General features: G+C 44.9%; 1 protein-coding gene across 9 annotated transcripts in view; it reads right to left on the bottom strand.

Annotated features, from left to right (window-relative positions):
* Positions 1–635: 635 nt before the first annotated feature.
* celf2 (cugbp, Elav-like family member 2) overlaps positions 636–20,193 on the bottom strand; it is a 186,782-nt gene continuing 167,224 nt past the window's right edge. For 2 of the 9 annotated variants that reach the window (XM_041964181.1, XM_041964185.1), the window contains exons 10-14: positions 11,464–11,592; positions 7,528–7,707; positions 5,959–6,102; positions 2,741–2,913; positions 636–700 (exon numbers count right to left, since the gene is read on the bottom strand). In XM_041964181.1, the coding sequence (XP_041820115.1) occupies positions 2,786–2,913; positions 5,959–6,102; positions 7,528–7,707; positions 11,464–11,592 (581 nt within the window). In that variant the 3' untranslated portion in view covers positions 636–700; positions 2,741–2,785. Of the gene's footprint in view, positions 701–2,740; positions 2,914–5,958; positions 6,103–7,527; positions 7,708–11,463; positions 11,593–14,947; positions 15,083–20,193 lie in introns of all 9 variants that reach the window. The other 7 variants (XM_041964183.1, XM_041964187.1, XM_041964182.1 and 4 more) reach the window with 4 other exon arrangements.

Below are 20,193 nucleotides of genomic sequence, written 5' to 3'. Positions count from 1 at the left end.
CCGCGTTCTGGTTTTCATCGGCGCCAGAAGCGAGATGACGCGCCAATTCCTGTGGTGAACTTTCAAGTTTACTTTAAATGAGGAAGAAAAGGAAAAAAAAACAACTGACAGAAAGAAGAAGAAGAAGAAGAAACAAAAAAAATGCAAGAAAACATACTGAATGGAAATCACTTTGCCACAGGTTGTTGTTTTTTCTCCAAAAAGAACATTTGCTTTTCAATAAAAATCTCAGTCTTTTTTGTTTTTCATATGAATGCAGCTTTATATCTTTTTCACATTGATTCATTTTCTTACCCACCCCTCCCGCATCGCCTCGCTCCCTCCCTGAAACCCTCCTGGAAAACAGATCCAAATGAGGTCACATGCAAAAAAACAAAAACAAAAACAAAAAAACACAAAAAGAAAAAAATAAAAATAAAAATCAAAGTCCAAAAAAGCTAAAAGTTCAAAGTTCAAAAGGTCAGTAGGCGGCGGAGGAAGAGGAGGAGGAGGAGGAGAACCAGGTTATGATCAGGTGAGCTCGGAAAAGACATCAGAAAAAACAATGACGGGGGAGGAGGAGGAGGACGATGACACTTTTTTTGTTTTGGTGGGGATTTTTTGTTTTGTTTATAAAGTTTTTTTTTTGGGGGGGGGGGGGGGGGCGCCACGGAGACATGCTAGGCAAACGATGAGCTAACAGGCATGGAGATGGTTTGTTCTAAAAGGGGGAAAGAAAAAACAGGGGAGAGGAGAGAGTTACACACAGAGAGCCAGAGCACCACACCACTACAGCATTTCTGTAAAAATCAGGAGAAACAACAACAACAACAAACAACAACAAACAAACAACAACAACAACAATGCAAACCGGCAGAACAGCAACACCACGCACTGGTTTCATTGGCAATTTTTTAGCTTTGATTTTGTTGTTTTGTTTTTTTTTTTAAATGATATAATGTCGTAGGTCTATACTAACAGGCAACACACACACACGCACACGCACACGCACACGCACACACACACACACACACACACACAGAGCACCCAAAGCTTTATCCATCAGATCCCAGATGGATGTCGTCATTTGGGAGAAAATAGTCATATATTTTGGGAGGGGGGGGGGGGGGGGGGGGTTGGGGTCTTTTCATTTCTTTACTTAATTTTTTTTTGTTTTATAAAGTCGAAATCTTTGGAAGGGTGGGGGGGCGGGTGGGGGCTTACGAACAAACGAAAAACGGAAACACTCAGAAAAAAAAACATAAGATAAATAAATGGAGTAAAAACGCGAGGAAAAAGGTAGAAATTCGACAAGTGAAGAAGTCAGTCCCACTACGGATGGAGAGAGGGGGAGAGTGGCAGAAAGAGAGAGAGGTGGATGGATGGGTGGGCGGATGAACAGCACAGAGAAATGCGTGTGTGGGTGGATAAATGACACGGGGAGGGTGGAGGGGGGGTGGGGGTCGATGGCGGCGGAGCGTGTTGTGATTGTGGTTTCTGCACTGAAAAAACATGAAAAACACCGGAGAACCCAATTCCACGAGACTTCTCCACGAGGGTCTACTTTAATGATGCTGTATACTTTATAGGAGTCCAATAACTTAACGATAGGCAATAAATAAAATCCTTTTTTTTTTCATCTGAGGCAGTAAAAATGTTGTATAAAAATAGAACTGCTTTTTTTACAAATAAAATTTACAGGCCTGTGGCTTTCTGTACTTTGAATTATTTTTTAAATCTTTCAACAAACATCAAGTATTTTCAGTTACCACCTTAACCCATAAACTCTTTTATTATTATTATAATTATTATTATAGCCTTCATCAAATTCTGGATGTTATTTTGAAAATGTTCTGCATGCTGTAATATCCCTTTCACAACAAAGACCAATGTGATCTGACCCAGAAAAGTAGTAACTAATTATTATTTTTTTTTCATCTTCTGAGAAATAAAAAACTGTTTTTTTTATTTTCACATAAATAATAAGACGTAGCTGGAGTGTGTGTGTGTTTTTTTTTTTTTCTTCTTCTTGTGGTGGTGGACTGTAACCGTACGGCAGGCTGACGTCGCCACTGACTATAATGTAAAGAGGCCACTAACGTTTTGCAGCCTTTGCTCCCGGGTTGCCAGCAGGCATAGAGGGGTTTTGGAGAAGCAGCGGCGGCCTGCAACCAACACCGCGGAGGTCAAAGGTCGAATGTGCATATCTGCGTGCGTGTCAAAAAAAACGAACCCTTCGCCAGGCCTCGGGTTCACGAGAGAGAGAGAGGAAAAAAAAATTAAAAAATCATCATGGCTCCTTTGTCTTTACCTCGGTTCTGACTGTAACTAGTCCTCAAAAATGTATAAATAATCACTGAGAAAGAAAAAAATTCAAATAAACAAATTTTTGTTTTTTTAAAAAAGCTACCCAAGATAGCTACTTCCTTCCATTGTTAAAAAAAAACAAAAAAAATTGCACAAAGTAATGGCGGTAATGGAAGCGTTCATGTGTGTCAAAAAAATTAATTGTAATAAATAATAATACTTGAAAGCTAACATAAAAATCTTCAAAAAAAAGCAAGAAAAACAAGAAAAAAAACAAAACAAGGCGTGTGTGTCTCCCTCAGGGTGGTTGTAGGTCGTCTCCCCCTCCCTCCCACATCCCTCCCTTCCCTCCCATCAACCCCCCGCCCCCCCAGTCCCTGTGTAGAGGTCGTGGCTCGGTTTGCTGTTGTTTTTTTTTTCTTTTTTCATTTTCGTTTTTTGTGGGGGGACTTACCCTAGCAGTGCTAACATGGGGAGCAGATAGACCCTAGTGCTAAGATCAGTACGGTTTGCTGTCGTTCTTGGAGCGCTTCAGCTGCACCTTCAGCCGCTTCATGCCGATCTGGAAGCCGTTCATGGCCTGGATGGCTGCCTGTGCCGACACTGGATTGTCGTAGCTGACGAAGCCTGCGGGGACACCGGAGAGAGGTGGAGAAGAAGGTGACAATGGGGCAAACCGCTACTTCCACGTGGCAACACAGAGTGCTTTAAAATGCTGAATTATTGTTGAATAATTGAGAGAATGTAAGCTGGAGTGGCTAAACCAAGCTAGTATGTTATCTCGCATAACAAGCCAGCTCACTAGAGTTAAGCTACCTAGCTAGCTTACAGAAACTGAACACATGTTGCACAACATAAAAGCTAGCCACAGATATCAGGATTTTCTGAACGCTAGGTGAAAAGACAACTTAATAAAATCCTAAATTAGCTATATTACAATGACTAAACTTGATAAACTCATTGCTGAAAATTAAAAATAGCTAATTTGGGCTACGTTATGGGTCATTTTCTGGACAAATGCATCAACGCTTCCAAGATATGTGTTTTTTTTCTTGATGTCGCCTGAAGCAACGTTAGCTTTGCCTCGCTGTGGCCATTTGTAGCATATGCTGCTCTGTGATTAGGAGTAACATACAGTTCAATTAGTGGCCAAAACCAACATAAAACCTCGTTCTGTTCTGAGTTAGCTATTTCCGTAAGTGTCTGTAAGGCTTCCTCAAGTCCAGGTAGTTAACTAAAATGCAGGACTAAAATGTTGCTAACCTCTTAGCTAATATAGCTAGCAAGCGAATGTTAGCTAGCCGGCATATTCAGGCTGTCTTCAATAGCCTGTGTCCGCTAATGCTCCATAATAAAGTCAAGAAACAAGCTTGGCCATGCAGAAGAAAACTACGGATGGATGGTATAATGGGAGCATGGTCTCCACAGCTCTACTGTTATGTTAGTATCTCTTAAAATGAAGACCACATATCCCATAATCCTCATTGTTTCCTGTCTAACATGAATTTTCATGTCTACACTTATAAATTCTTTGTTTTGAGCCATAAAGCAGCCGATTTCCCTCCAAATCCGACTCATAATATAAAATACAAGCAGAGACCAACAAGCTTCTACTTGTTTATTTACACCGACTACTGTGTCGAAATGAAGGTGTAATAATAAACTGATGTTTAAGTACTACCGGAGGCACCTTCACCACGTTTCTGTGCCTAGAGATCTGATTTATCTTGATTACATTTACATCTACACTAAATCACACCCCTGGTACACAATAAGAAACACTTAAACTTGACAGACTCCTGGAACAGAACTGGTTGTTGCACCAGTGAAAATAAAGAATAAAGCTAAAACAAATGTGACACCTCGGATGTGAAGCTTCATGAGTCTCTGAAAATTGTAAAATCCTGCAACAATTAACACGAATCATAAAAAATCCAACTACAGACAATAAAACCCACAAAATCTGCTGCAAACATATCAGACCAACAAGTCGACAAAGGCCACTGCTGGTCAGCACGACAACATCAAGGCTTTTGGAGCAGACGCTGAGGCTACACTGCGTTTTATTTTCGTGCTGTCTCTCACAAAGTCGTCTCTGTGCACACTTGGCTTCCTCTCGTAATATCCGCAACCTCTAAAACTGACAGTAAACTGCTCGTCTCGCTTGTCTCACATCCGTCCTCACAATCCATTTTCTGACAGTATCAAAGCCGTCTGTCTGTCTGTCTGTCTGTCTTCCCTCCCACATCCATGCTTGATTTATTTCTGTTTCCCTTAGTTGCCTAAAGAGGGATGGAGATGCATTATATTTAGGATCTGCTGTCAACATGGACAAATGCTATGCAAATAAAAATCACCAGCACACTTAAATGCTTTTCTCCTTGGATTTGAAGTGTTTTTGCACTGTTTTTCTATCGGATTGAATTTTAATACAGGTGGAAAGCAGACACTTGCTGTCCCAGTTCAGTCCTGCCATCAATGCTCGTCCCATTTTACCGTCTTCCATAAATGTGGCTCAGAACTATAAAATCTTTTGGCTGAATTTGGAGGATACAACCGGTGTTTCCGGTGGCCACCATATCTCACAACCCGTTTTGAGGCCATCATTCGCTTCCTGCAGCGATCAAATGACGCTTGTCACCCCAATAAAGGACCAGAGTGTCGGATTCACTGACATTAGACGTGAGGCTAAAGTCAGTGTTTGGTTTGTCTTGTCTGGGCTACTGTAGAAACATGGCGGTGCAACGTGGACCCACTCCCTCTGTAGATATAAAGAGCTCACTAAGGTAAGAAAAACACAACGATTCAACAATGAAAACGTGATTAAATATTAGATTCTATTTCTACCAATAGATCAATCCTCCACACCGGCCCTTTAAGTCTGGCAACGCAGGAAAATGTTCAGTGTTTTGAGGAACAATTTATTTGACGCGTCCTGTAATTAAAGTTTCCGGGAAATTGATATTTGTAGAGAAAATAGAGGCAACGTCTAAGACGTTAATTTGAGTTGGGCCAGTTCTATTGAGTTCACACAGAAGAGTTATGATTTCCAGAATTTCATTGAAAGACCTGCTAAAATATTTGAACTGCAAAAACTTACAGTCCCATTTAAACCGGAGTAAATATTAATATAGTGGAATATTTATTCTCCCTGTTTGGCCTCTGTTTGCTTGCTTGTGGATGAATTCTACATGTTTCCAGCTCACCTGATCATTCTTATATGAATTTAACCTTTTCCTGCTGAGAAAATGATCAGGAAACTATGGAACCTGTGAAACAAAGTGTTTCACACCTGAGAGATGCAAAGTCGAGCTTTGTCCTTCTTAGTGTTAAACCTGAGCATGTCTGACTTCATGAGCTGGTGAGTAAAGCCTGAATTTGTTAATATTTTTGGCAGGACCATCTCTTGCCATGTTCGCGTCATATGAGCGTCACCACCCGAGAAACTTTTCCAGCTGTAATTAGGAGTGAATGCAGTCAGAAACCGGCTATTAGAAGTCTCATATGACATGAACATGGCATCCAGCTCAGCCCGGCCTTCATCTCCTCTGAAGGACTGACCCCTGTGGGCTGTATCCTCCGGAGGATCCGGCCCCTGAGCTGAAACACATTGATCAAAGACGAACGACAGATAAGTGCAGGCACGGGCCAACGCCTGCGCTGCTGCCGTACCGAAGCACTTGCTAAGGTTTGTCTGTTTGTCGATGAAGACTTTGGCAGAGACCACGTTTCCGAAAGGCATGAACATCTGGAGTATGTCCTGGTCTCCAAACTCCTGGGGCAGGTGGTAGATGAACAGGTTGGCACCTTCGGGACCTGGCGGGACGAGACGCAGAGCGGTTATAAGGTCAGAGAGCTTTTTCACCAAGCAGAACTGCAGGAGAGGAGCGACCGGCGCTGCTGTGCTGTCGTCATAGGAACGCAGCTGAAGCACAGCGCTTAGCACGCTATCGCATGACCTTGAGTTTGTTATTGCTTTTAAACAACATTCTGTAATTGTATTGAACATTGAACAAAGATGAAAGCTTTTGGTTTTCATTTAATAATTATATTTTGCCTCTCGACTAACAAAAGTGGTTCCCTGTTCTCTTGTTTTTGATTCACTCGCTCTTTCAGCGGCACGTTGCCCCTCTTAAGAGGGGTCGCAGGTCGGCCCCCCTTCTACCGCACATAGGTCAGATCTCTCAGCGTCATTAAATATGGCCTCCGCGGCTAAATTAAGCCGGGAGGGAGTCCAGTGTTCGCCACGTCTTTGTCTCCCCGGAGGGCGCTGAACTCCTGGATGTTTTGTCAAAGACAGAAAGCGTCTTTATAAATGGACTTTTGTTGGAAGCAGAGCTGAGAAGTGGACAAACAAACAGTATGTGGCTCTGCTTCTTTCACCGTCTGGTTCGCATTCAGCGCCGACGCTGAGAGCTCGTGGGAGAATTGAACTTCAGCCGTCAGGTTCTGTGCGAAGGTGGCAGCGAAATGCTCGCTGATCAATTTTACATTTTCTCTTCCACAATGCAATGACGTGAACCGTGCTATCATCAACACGAATATCGATGACACTCACAGAGACGGCTGATTAAACCCACACTTTGTGCTGCCAAACTTTAAAATAAGTAATGCGTAATTGAGAATTCCTCTATTTTTCTTTTGGTGGGCGAAAAATGGGCATAAAAATGGCTTTTGTCCAGGGAGTGAAAACAAATGTGAGCCTCTGGAAAAGTGTTTCAAAATAAAATTCAGAAATCAACACAGCATGTGGATCAGATATGTAGAGTCCTTATTTTCAGGAAGACAAATCAGTGAGTTTATGTTTATTTTTTTACATTTTAAAAAATGGGTTATTTCGACAAAAGCACCATGTAGTTCAGCTTTCTCTTTCTACTCAATTAGCAGCTCATTTGTGTGCTTTTTTTCCCCTGCTACTAAAAGCCTTTTCTGAGCCGTTCCTGTCAGAAGAAACATTACTTTCCAATAAAATGTGCTTTTTTGCAGTGGGAAACACAACTTTTGAGTGCGTGGCGTTTGGGGTCCTGCTCCATTAAAGCGAAGTGTTTGTTTACGTGTTAATTGCACAACTAATCGGCACAACACTTGACTTGAAGGGATTCATTCATGACATTTTACATTTTATTATGATGGGAACCATCCTAGATTTCAGTTCTGCAGAGTAAATCCAGAGGAAACACTGAACATGTGACTCCCACCGAGCAGCAGTGATGTGCAGAAAGGCGCCCCCAGGCTACTGACCCTCTTTCTGGCTGCCAGCAGCCCCTTGCTGCTGCAGCAGGGACTGGCTGTAGAGGGTGGGCAGCGCTGCGGCGGCGTACTGCTGGATCCCTGAGTAAGCCTGCGTCAGCGCGTCCATGGTGCCCGCCGTCCCGTTGGTAAGCCCTGCGCCGCCCAGGCCTCCGTTTAGAGCCGCCATACCTGAGAGCATTTGAGCAACTTTACATAAAACCCAACAATAAAGAAAGAAGAGTGCACTTACTCATTAGCGCTCCCACTGAAGGTTGTGTTTTTACCACACATACACACTAACACACGCACACACACAGAAACCTACGCAACTGTTACCAGACGACACACACACACACACACACACACAGACTGCACTGTAACTTACACACAAGTCGACGTCACACACAAAAGACACATCAACACCGTGTCTACGCACGAGACGCGACAGCTAACACGTCAGAGCACGGGACACACAGATATTAGTTTAAACACAGTCAAGTGCGGTATGAGCGCAGCTGATGACAGCCAGAGCTGCACGCAGGTGTAGTCCAGATCAGAAGCACGCAGCGATGCATGAACGCACACGACAACAACACGCAAAGACACTCAGAGGACTCGGCGGTGTCCGCAGAACACCGGGACCAATGGGAAACAGCACAGTGATCATGTGACGACACAGTTAATCCACTAACAGAGGGGACACCTCCCACCGCTGGCCTCTGTTTGGTCATTAAAACAGCAGCTTTGGGGCTTTTGTGCTATGTTACCATTTGCATTGTGGGTGGTGTAGTTTTTAGGGAACGAGAGACTGATTTAAGATGCAATATGTCCATTAGTTAGCTTTAGGGGTGCTAACGGGGATTTTTTTCTAACTTTGCAGAGATCCAGCTGTTTCCCTCCGCTTCCAATTATTATGCTAAGCTATGCTAACCGACTCCTGGCTGTAGCTCCATACATGATTCTGCAATTTCCCAGCTTGGGATAAATAAAGTATATCTATCTATCTATGATGGACAAATATGAGGTGGTGGCAATCGTCCCACCTGACTTCGGCGAGAAAGCACAAACACTGCGCCTGGTGGAGCCGGCTCTGTCGGACGGGTTGCATACCGACCATAGACGTAATGCGCCCGGTTTTTAGGGGTCATGGTTCTGTCTCCACGACTTTGTTTTTTGTTCAGTCTGCTTTTTTAAAATCTATTTGCAGTTTGTTTTATTCTGCTCCTTATGTAAAGAGCCTTTCCTTGTTCTGCCTTCCACAAATAAATCCATAGTGGTGATTTATCCACAGAACAAATATAAACACAGTCAGTCCGGGACACGCAGGCAGGTTATCATCAAAGACTTCCTCATAAAATGGCACAGAAAGACGCACATTGACAGATTTAGTGAATTCCGAATGATCTGCATTGGTGCTGAAATGTGAAATCCCATAATGGTCCATCTTCATGATCGACCTGACAGAAGCGTCACAGAGTCCTCGTAGCTGCTCTCAGTGTAGAGACATATCTCGCCATATGTTCAAACATCAGCGAGGTGTGACTTGATGTGCTTTTCCAGCCTGTGATGTCTCAGTTGTGGCGGCGGCGGCGGGAGGGGGCCGGGCACGTGCAGCGAGGAGGGACGCTGGTTTAAAAAGTGAAGGAACGCCGCAGTAACAGTCATTAGCTGCTTGTAACGGCTTAATATTGCGGCGGAGGGCAACTTGTCTGAGGGGGTCTGACATTGGCTCGGCGTCCTGTCGCCTCACCGTCAGACACAGTGAAATAAATTATCACCGCGGAGCTCCGGATTATAGGTCACTCATTTATTCAGGAATAATTGCACCGGTGACCTTTGCAATTCAATTAAGGCCTAGATGTGTTTAAATGAGGGTGGTTGCTGGTGGGCGGAGGGATGAGGAGGGGGCACAGCGAGGAGAGAAGGGTTAGGCGGGAAAAAATGGGATGCAAAACCAAAGCGGTCCGGTCTGTTTGAAAGGCGTGTGTGTGTGTGTGTGTGTGTGTGTGTGTGTGTGTGCGTGCGTGTCCACGTGTCCTGTGTTCCTGTACCTGTGTGCGCTCGAGTCGACTCGTATATGATTTACACGGCGGATACAGCTACTCCAGCCGAGGAGCGGTAAAGGTCAGAGGAGAATAATGTGGTGGAAGAGGCCAGTGGTACAGGATCTGTGCTGTAATAACAGCGCTGATTAAGATCCCAGCCCCGTCTCCCCAGAGGTCAAAGGCAGGACACACAGACCGTGAGCTCCATTCAGCTCACATGTGGACGGAAACACGTGCCTCGGCTCGGGATCGAACCGCATTTACACATAAATCCTGACGAAACTTTACGCACAGCTGCTGATAAACGCAAAAAGCTAAAACCAGTTTGCCTTTATTGTCTCTTTATATCTTCCTGATAAGAACAAAACTGGTATGAAAATTATCAGATTTAAAGAATTTCCTGGGCGAGAAAACTGAAAGTCAATTTCTTTTTTTGTAATGAAATTGTCCTCTTTTGGATTTTGTTTTGTTTTAGCATAAAAATGACCATGAAAATGGTCAGATTTTGTATTTTTGGCATGAAAATGACCATTTTTGTAACTTTCTGGGAAGGAAAATGCTGAATGCATGGCATGGGAATTCACATATTTGGTGTTTTATGACACAAAATTAACCACAATTTGGCATGTAAATGAACAGGTTTATATGTATTTAGTGTCAGATTTCTACTGTCCTGCATGAAAGCTGATTAATTTTTAGAATAATATATAATATTTTACAAATGTTGGGCAGAAAATTTTGGATTTTTTGGGCCTGCAACTGATCAAATTATACAATTTTTGAATAAAATTGTAATATCTTGATTTATTTCTAAAGGAAATTGTCAAATTTGGCAATTTTTGCTGAGAATTTTTGCACAAAAATGCTAATGCTATGGACATATGAAATGTCACATTTACACATACTAAGTGTGCAAACCTAGTTTGAGTTTCCCCTTTGCCACCCTTTCAGCCCTCTACTGTTCAAACTGCTTGTCGAGATGACAGAAAACATGACAGTGACACAACAAAACGACACAATGCGAACAACAGACGCGTGAGGCCACAGCAGGACGCCAGCTCTGCCCCGATGGCGCCGCAGCACTCTTACAGCAAGCATAACCCAGGACACAACCAGGAAGCGGATGGAGAGATGGAGGAATGGATGGATGGATGGATGGATGGATGGACGGATGAAAGGTCTGTGACCAGATGAGTCCATGAGGTAGCCGTCATTGAGAGAGTGAGGACAATTCATTATCAAGTGAAACTGAGACACAGAGAGACGACAGAGGAACCAAACACGGTGCAGTTTGGTTCAGAGTTTGTCTTCAAATCTGTTTGCTCTGAATATACTTTTTTATATTTTTCTCCTTGTTAACTTTCATCACTCTTTGTTCTACCTCATTCAGTCTTTAATTTTTTTAAAATATGGACTAAAAAAAGGAAATGACTGATTCAAAACTCCAAAAAATGAGCAAATAAGTGTCTAATTTCATCCTACAAGTTAAAAATATGTAGTTAACGTATAAATTATTTCCATGATAAAACTCTGTAGTCACTGGCATTAGAGTCTGACGACTGCGTGGGTTTCTGATACACTCAACCTTTGTTTAATGATAATAAATATACTGAAGCACATTCGTTTATTTTTCTCATTTTAAAACAAATTCTGCAGGTTCATCTTTTTTTAGCAACAAATCTGTTTTCTTTTCCTTAAATTTGTCCAAATTAATCTGAGAAATTGTCAGTTCAGTTAAAAAATCATGTGCAAAAACCCACATCAGCCAAACTCTAACGCTGCTGTGACGCTGCGTCTCTCTGCATCGACTCGCAGGTCGTGGCAGCCATGTCGCTGTTGGGTGTGGATGGTCGGAGGTGGAGGTGGGGGTGGAGTGGCCGATGACAGGGTGAATACTCACTGTTGATGCTACCTGCTAGTGCATTTATGTTGTTCAGGCCCACAGTTGCGCCTGCCAGGCCCTGCAGGGTGCCCAGAGAGGTCAGAGAGTTCATGGCACCGGCGTTGGAGCTGGCTGTGGTGCCCGCTGCTGGGGGGAGAGAAGAGGAGGGAGGGCGGGAGGGAGGAAGGGGGAGGAGGAGAACAAGATGACGAGAGTGATAAGAGAAAGGAGGGATGAGGACGGAAAGTAGGAGACAAAGAAACAGACTTGTTATACAAGCATTTAACAAAGCTCAACGTCCCTCGACCAGGAGCTTTCTCATTAAACACACATTAAAACTCAGACTTCTTCATACAGATTGGTCTTTACAGAAGCCACATGAAATTTAACATCCATAAATTGTCAGAAATATTTATTATAACTGTGAACAACTGAAACCACTGCAGAGAAGACTGGCTGCCGCCTGTTTTCAAAGCTTGTCGGGGTTATAAATCAGCAGATTTTAATGGAAATTAATGGAAGTTTGATTTTTGGATTTGGTGGAGAGGGCGCCACCATGTGAAGAACTTTAAAGCCCTCTTTCCTCACTACAACATGCACAAAATATTCCAGTTTTTGCTCCTGCTAACCTGTCCACATGGCTCATGAAAATATTCCACTAATATTCCCGTTTACATGCAGCCGTGCACGCTCTGATCAACAAACACGGCCTCCATCTTTCACAGGTTCAGCCACCTTCTCCAGAAATCGTAGTTGTGATATTTGCACACATTCAAACACCTGTTAATATCCAAGTCTTTCAAAATGTTTAAGACTAGTTGGTTTCTCCTTCCCACCAGAAATGTGGGCTTTCCCCTCGTGCATGCGTCTCTGCTGCAGCCCTGCAGACTGCTGGCGAACGCACAGAGCTGAATGTAAACAGGCTGTAAAGTGTTTCAAAGTGCTGGAAAAACCCCAACTGAGACGCCTGCTCTGAATGTGCTGTACACATGTCCAGAGAACGCTCCAAAAACACAAAAAACAGCAACATATCCTACATGTCTTAATCGGAAAATGGCCTAATTAGGAAAATCCGAGCAGAAAATGCTGTTGACGTGACCGTATTTGGATTAAAAGTGGAATATTAGTGTGCACAGAAGTAAAAGTTGTTCTTGGATTTTCCACCATTTTCAATTTAATTTCTTTTTTTCAGAAAATTACAAATTCTGGGACATATCATGTTAAATTATTTCCAAAAAAGATTACTTCTGAAATCTTTTTGGAATAATTGAAAGCATATTTCACGACGCTGCAACTAAATTTAGAAGAAGAAATAAAAACAAAAAATATAATAAATCAAATGTAACCATGCAGATGTGGGCCACGGTTACACAGATTTCTCCGGTCAGGTTGGTTCGGAGATTTGCAGAAACTGGTCATTATTCTCGCAGCGCAAACAGAGCTAAAGCTTCCTGGCGATAAAGACAAACGCTGGGAGGCCAACGAGAAATGACTTCACATTGTTCGTGGAGTTTAAGTGGAGCCAGAGTGAAGAAAGGACAGTAGAAACATCTCCCTGACAGGAGGCGGCGGAGGTCAAGGAAGACGTGACGTTGAGGCAACCGGTTTTCTCCACAGTGGTCTCGTTCTTTTATGCTCACAAACATCACCGGTAACGTCTTTAATTAACGTGAGAGGGTGCAGCACCTTGGCCCCACGTATAAAAACCGTATGTCACAGTTATAAGGAGATGAAAGCACATGTGCGGCTCAGAGGAAGAGAGCTGTTTGTTTCAGGAGATGTTCACAGAAGCAGGTAAACTGAAGGACCGCTGCATTCAAAGTGACGCTGTAGCTGCATTTAAAAAACACAGGGACCATCCAAAAAAAAAGCACACATATGTACAGAAAGGCGAGAGCACAATCTTTTTTAGGAACTCTTTCGCGCTCCCATTCGACCTGAAATGACGCTTCCTCCAGCACAGCTGCTCTTAAACTCATCTCCAACACACACGACTCCAACACGGTGGACGCAAACTCACGCACACACACACACACCCGGAGGCGCGCACACCGACGTGAAGCGCGTGCCGCGCGCGATGAGATGGCGCACGGAGCTCGCAACCTTGTTCTGTTTCCACACCAAAAAATAAAAAAAACAACAAAAACAAATTTAATCTATTAATTTACCCTTGATCTCATCAAAGCGGCGCCAACAAAGCAGGACTGCCGCCGAATATATTAAGAAATGGCGCGATAAAAGGGAGCATTATGTCGGCACTTGGTGCAAAAACAAAAAACGCTGGCCTGTCTCCATGCAGATCTGCCTATATTTATCAAACCGCCGTGACATTTTCAGCTCCATTGACACATGCAGTATAGCGCCACTCATTCACACCGAGCTCAACCTGAGTGTGTACTATTCAAGGTTGGACTGACATTCAGAGTCAGAGAGAGAGAGAGAGAGCGAGAGAGGCTGGAATAAGAGAGAGAAGGTGAAAAGTATGGAGAGAATGAGGGAGGAGAGACGAGACACGAGCGGGCATTCAGTGCGAAACGGCTCGGTGGAGGCAGGAAGTGGGATGGAAGCGGCGCAAGTGTTAACGTGACGGAGGGAGGAGAGAGGGGGGCTGCAGGGGCGGGGGTGCAGCTTTTCATATTCATGCTCTGTTGGGAAGCGCGCTTCCAAAAGAGACAGCAAAACCACGGCTGCCGGAGCGAGGCCGGGCCGACATGAAAGGGGAGAATGATGGAGCAGAAACAGGGGGGCTTGTCAAGAGGAGGGCAGCGGCGAAGTGATGGGGGCAACGAGAGGGAACACAAGGAGAGGAAGAGGAGGAGGAAGGAAGGAGAGAATCTGAAGGTGGCGATATTTAACCTGAGCCGAGTTCAGACATCAACCTGGTCGTTTTTAACCCCCCCCCCCAGCTATGAGCAGAGACAACACATACACACACACACACACACACACACACACACAAAAACAAAACCCGTCCCCCGGCACACATCGAATCTACCGTCCTAAACTTTCTACATGAGGCCCCCGCAGCACAAACAGAGAGACCACCACAGAGAAAAGACACAGGTCCGAACCCGACGCAAACACTGAAGCACAGAACACACAGACATGCACACGCGCACACATATACAGTGCGTGTATCAGGGGATGGCGGTGATTGGCCACACGGTGAGGAGGTGAGGTGCTCGAAGACAGGGGGGGGGCGCGGGTAGGCAGCGCATCGACAACACAGCATGGAGTCTCTACGACAGATGGAGGTCTGGGAGGCGGAGACGGTGGATACACACACCATGGCGCCGGAAAGACGGCCGACAACACTGACGGAGATCTGAACAATGAAGATGTGTCGGCAACGATGATTGGTTGATGGTTTCGGTGATGGCGGTGAGGTGCCGGGATCATGGGGCGACAACACTGGTAATGGTAACGGTGCAGAGCGGAGGACGTAGGCAGGCGTTGGCCCCCCCGGCGTCGGACCCCCCGACCTGAGTGGCTGCGGTGTTACCTGGGCTGGCCAACGCTCCCAGGGAGGCGGCGTTGGAGGACAGGGGGTTTGCGGTGGAGGGACTGGCTGAGTTTTGGGCCGCCGCCGCCGCCGCCGCTAAAGTGGCCAGGTTCTGCAACTGCAGAGCACTCATACCTGGAGAGAGGAGCCAGAGAGGGTGGTGTCAAACCTGGGGAGCGAGGCTGAGGCGTGGCCGGGTCGCCTGGCTGGACCGGGTCAGCGCGCCAGGGGACAGAACTGAACACGAGTGAGCTGCCTGGTGTCCGAAGGTGAAGAAGAAGAGTCCGTGGTGTGTGAAGGCAGCACAACAGCAGCTGATTTCGCTAACAAGTCCCACATGTGTTGAAATCAGTAAAAGCAGCTGTTGAGGTGTTTAGGTTTGGTGCATGTCTCACTGATTCAGTTAAACCTAGGTTTTTCTGTCTGAACGGGAAAGCCGAGAGGAAATCTGACCTCTCTATTCTGTTTATCGAGGCTGTTCTCGCCGGTTATATCGCCTGAGATTTAAGCTAGGTTGTGCTTTGTATAGACGACACTAGCAACTGGTCAATAAAAATCATTAGAGCCTGACTGATAAGTGACTTTCGGGGCTGATACTGAAATTTAAGATGATAAAAAGGTGCCTTTAGGTGCTTGCAGGGGGCCTTTTCTACACCAACGGATGAAAATTAGCCCTCAAGACTAAATCTGGCTAATTTACGGTTATTTATTTTCTGATCATCAATGAACGCGACCCCTGGCAAATAAACTAAAAAAAAAAAAAACATTTAGGATCGTGATGTCACTAATCTTTTTTTTAATCTCCTTTTACAATTTATTGCAAAAAACATCTTACATTTTATTCACGCTGCTACGAAAAATGCTGGAAAAGATGACGGTAAATTCTGAACAGTAAACAACTAAACAGGCTTTTCCACATCTTTAATATAACCAACATGTCCTCATATCAATAGCTGATTGTCAATAACTCCCAAACGGCATATATGACCTTTGTGCCAGGTGTCCCGGATCTTCGTCGTCACATGGTTAACGTATGTGACGTTATGTAAGCTGAAATAAATAAGCGTGGACCCTCGGCTTCATACGGGACTTGAACAGCCCTCCAGCTGTGTGTGTTTAACACATCCATCCACCCACCTCCTTCTTGCTCTTTGCACTACGCCACCTGACTTCCTCCTTTGCTCCTGTCATAACTACTACGGCCACTAGAGGTCGCCACCTCACAATTAGCGCAAATGTGGGTGGCTATAACCTGCTTGCACAGCAGACGTGTGGGCGTGTTACACGGCTAGAACAGACTGTTTTACACTGACGTCTGCCTCCAGTCGCTGTCAGTCAGACTCTAATCCCAGCACACGATCGAGCCTTTTAGCTTCACTTAACGTGAACCCTAGTCCCGTTCGGCGGTCCTGTAGTTCAGGACACCTGCGGGCTGAACTCGCCTCATTGTTAATCTGCTCGCTGCCATTAGCATACAGGCCTAAGCATAATTAATGACTACATGCCAACACCCAAATGACGGTGCAGCAAAGGCTATAAAACACCTTCTGTGAGTACAACTCAACCTTTCACCTGAGTGTGTGTGTGTGTGTGTGTGTGTGCAGAAAGTGTGTGTGAACATTACGAGGCATCAGAGCAAAACCTCATAAAGCAAACAGTCATCAAAGGCGTTCTTACCAGCGGAGGCGAGGAGCTTCCTGGGACTCATGAGCATGTTAGAGTTCAAGTTAAAGGGTGGACACTGTCAATGTGAGGTGTATGTGTCGTATATACAGGCTGGATGTATATACAGTACCATGGAAATACACACACCCTCACACACACACTCCCTCACACGCACGCACGCACACACACACACACAAATAGACACACACAAACAAGACACTATGAAGAAGATCCACCTCGGTTGTGGTGAATGGTTCGAGGTTGTAACATCCGAACAGAGATAGTCGTCACCCGGACAACAAAACTGAACGCAGCCAATGACAACAGATGGCTGGATTCATCACTGGGATTCACTGTTCTGATTGGTTAATTAAATATAGAGGGAAAAAAAAGGCCACTGCCAGTTTCTAAATGATCTTTTTTTTTGTCTCCAGGTCGTCGTGACGAGCTGCTGCAGCGGGAAGTGTGTGTGAGCGGGGAAACAAAGTTAAATGTGTGTGTGTGCCTGCAGTGATGAGCATGCATGTGTGTGTGTGTGTGTGTGTGTGACTGTGCGACTCATCTGGCCTCACTTATGAGCACACGGAAGCCAAAACCAATCTTGTTTTCAGAGCGATTTTCTCCAGTTTTTCTGTGATACATCCAAAGCTAAAACGGATTTTGATTCCCGAGCACGGCGGGAATAAAACAGCCGTCGCCGTCATTCTTTCCATCACGAACGCGTGCTCAAGTCTCGCACTAATTCGGCGTCTTTTTTTTTTTTTTTTCTTTACAGGCAGAAAATGCGTCACGCGAGCGAGACGAGATGCTGCCGGTTCGCTCAGACTCGACTCAGTTTATTAGAGTTCGTTCACGGCTCTTCATTAGAAAATAAAGGAGGGTTTTATTTCGCCGCCCTCTCTCCCTCGTGGGTTTGGAAAGGGGGCCGACAGGACCAGTTTGACCTCAGAGGCTCAGACTGACCCACAAAACCACTTCAGAGTATTTACCACAGAGCCACTGTGTTGCATTCACTTCCTTCGCTTTACCTTGGCTGCCCCCTGCTCTTCTTTTATCTCTTCCTTCCTGTCTCATTCTTCCTCTTCCTCTGCTTCCTTTCATCTCCTTCATGGTCTTTTCCCTTTCATTTCCCAATCCTTCTTATTCCCCGTTTCTTCCCTGCCTTTTCCTCTTTTCTTACCTTACCTGCCTTCCTGTTCGGTTGTCTTTCTCTCCTCCCTTTCCTCCACTTTTACATTTTAATCTTTTCCTTCTGTTTTTCCTGTTCTTTCCTCTCTTCTGTATATCCAATTTCCTATTCCTGAATTCTTCCCTTCTTTGCTCCTTTCCTAAATTTCCTCTTCTTTTTCCTCTCGTCTAATTTACTCCTTTCCATTGTTCCTACCCTCCCCTTTATTTCCCTTTTCCTTCTCTTGTTTTCCTTTCCTCGCCTGCTCTGCCTTTTCCTTTTCCTTTCTCAGTTCCACTTCCTTTTTTTTAAAATTATGGTTTGCTTCCCTTCACCTTTCCCAGACCTGTTTTCCTTCCTTTCCCTCCCTCCTTCCTATCACTTATTTACCATGTGTTTCCCTTAATATTCTTTCTTTTTCTTTATTGCCTTTAATGCCTTATTCCTCATTTCCTTTTCTTTTCCTTTGTTCCTTCTTGATCTGTTTTCCCTCCTTTCCAATCTCCCACACCTTAACTGCCCTTTCCCTCTTCTTTTCCTTTCCCCCTTCTTTTCCAAGCCCTTTCACTCCCTCACCTTTCCTTCCCTCTTCTCCTCTTCTACCTTTTCCTTACCTCCATCTCTTCCCTCTTTCTTTTTCCAGTCCCTTTCTTGTCTTTTCTTTCAGCTGATGACAAAGACGACTCCACTGCAGCTCTCTCCCTCTCCCCCACCTCTTTCTCCCCCTTTCTCAAAGCAGCTCCGAACCAATTCTTCCTTGCATTTGTCAAAGGTTATCTCTCTCATTGAACATACATTTTTAAGACAGTTAAGAGGAGCGAAGGAGCAGGCGGGAGATAAAAATAACTGGGTTAGAGGGGAATAAAGCAGAGCTCTGAGAGAAAGAGGGAGACGGCAAAGGAAGAGAGACAGTATGAGACAAATACAATCTACTTCCCACATCAGAGTCGGAGTATCCGGGCTGTGCAGATGGTACATGAGTGTGTGAGCACATATGTGTGCGAGGATGCATGTGTGTGTGTGTGCGCTCCATCCAGCCTGCATGGCAGAGCTGGGCTGCACCAGGCTGGCGTTGGCTGCGTCTAATTGAATGCTCATTGGTGTAATTGAAGCCTCTCAGCTCTGCAGCTCCTCGTGTTAAAGACTGGGACCAGATGTCATTCAGCTGTGTCACATCTCCTGCCAATCACTAATGCTCGCTCGCCCTCCCTCTCTCTCTCTCCCTCTCTCTCTATCACAGATGGAGGACCAACAGATCTCCAGATTCAGACACCGTTACTCACCCTTGGTTCCAAATCCCAGAGCCTATTTATCCGTGCGAGTGTGTGTTTGCGAGGAAAATGTGTGTGTTTGAGCTCGACAGCAGAGTGAGCAAAAATTCAAATCAGCCACGGGGAAATTGCGAAGCGTTGTGACCCAAGGGAACGCGACAGAAAGCGAGGATACAAGACGAGGCTCGCCACTTTAAAAACTCCCATCACACCCGGCTGGCATTGTTTCTTCGTCCTGCTTTCCCCGCGTCAGCTGACTAAACCGAGAACAATTAAGAGCTGACACCTTTACTGAGAAACTCACAGAAGGATAGAAGAAGAAGAAGGAGGAGGAGGAGGGCAGAACAGAACAGAGTGTGAAGGCTGGAGGGAGGCGTAAAGGTGAGATGAAGAAACTGTGATTGAACAGGGTGGGAGGTGTCTGCAAAAAGAGGCTTAAAATAAATAGAGAGGAGAGAGTGGTGAGAATGAGGAGAGTTTAATGGAGAGAGAGGGAAGTTAGAGATGATGAGGAGCGAGTATCCACGGGTCCCTGAAAGTCTTAAATAACCTCAATTTAAGTCCCTAAAAATTATATTTCTTAAAGACAGAGATTTTATCTTGTTCAACATTTAATAGGAGGCTTCTTGGCACGCTCAAGGCTTAGATTAATACAGAACTGGGTTAATACAATATGCATTTTTTATTGCATCAGCTTCACTTCAGAGAATTGGACTGTCCCATCCCACTTTATTTCCTATTTCCTTGTGTCCTTTTCCTGATTCAACCCATTTAGAGTTTGAAAACTTTCACTGGCTGCGTTCGCTGCAAAACAGGCCGATTCTATTAGCTTTATTTCTTTACTCTCTGCTTTAAATTGGCCTTAAACTCAAGTCTCGTTGCTTTAAAGGGCTTTAAATTTGCCTTGAACCTGCAGATACTCTTAAAAGGAAATGAGGAGGCGCAGATGACAGATCACAGAGACCCTCCACGGTAAGAGAGCAGTAGATGGCGCCAGCCTGCAGTGCAAGATATCCACCAAAGGAGCCCACTTTAAACAATTTTCTCCACTCCCTTTTCTTTTTCTTCCCTCCTTTCTGTGATTCATCCATCCCTGCAAAGCCACGGTGCTACTGTTACACGCCCAGGGCACAACTCTTGTC

Source organism: Chelmon rostratus, chromosome 22, assembly GCF_017976325.1.
Source record: "Chelmon rostratus isolate fCheRos1 chromosome 22, fCheRos1.pri, whole genome shotgun sequence".
Lineage (NCBI taxonomy): Eukaryota > Metazoa > Chordata > Actinopteri > Chaetodontiformes > Chaetodontidae > Chelmon > Chelmon rostratus.
This window is presented reverse-complemented; position numbering and strand designations above follow the sequence as displayed.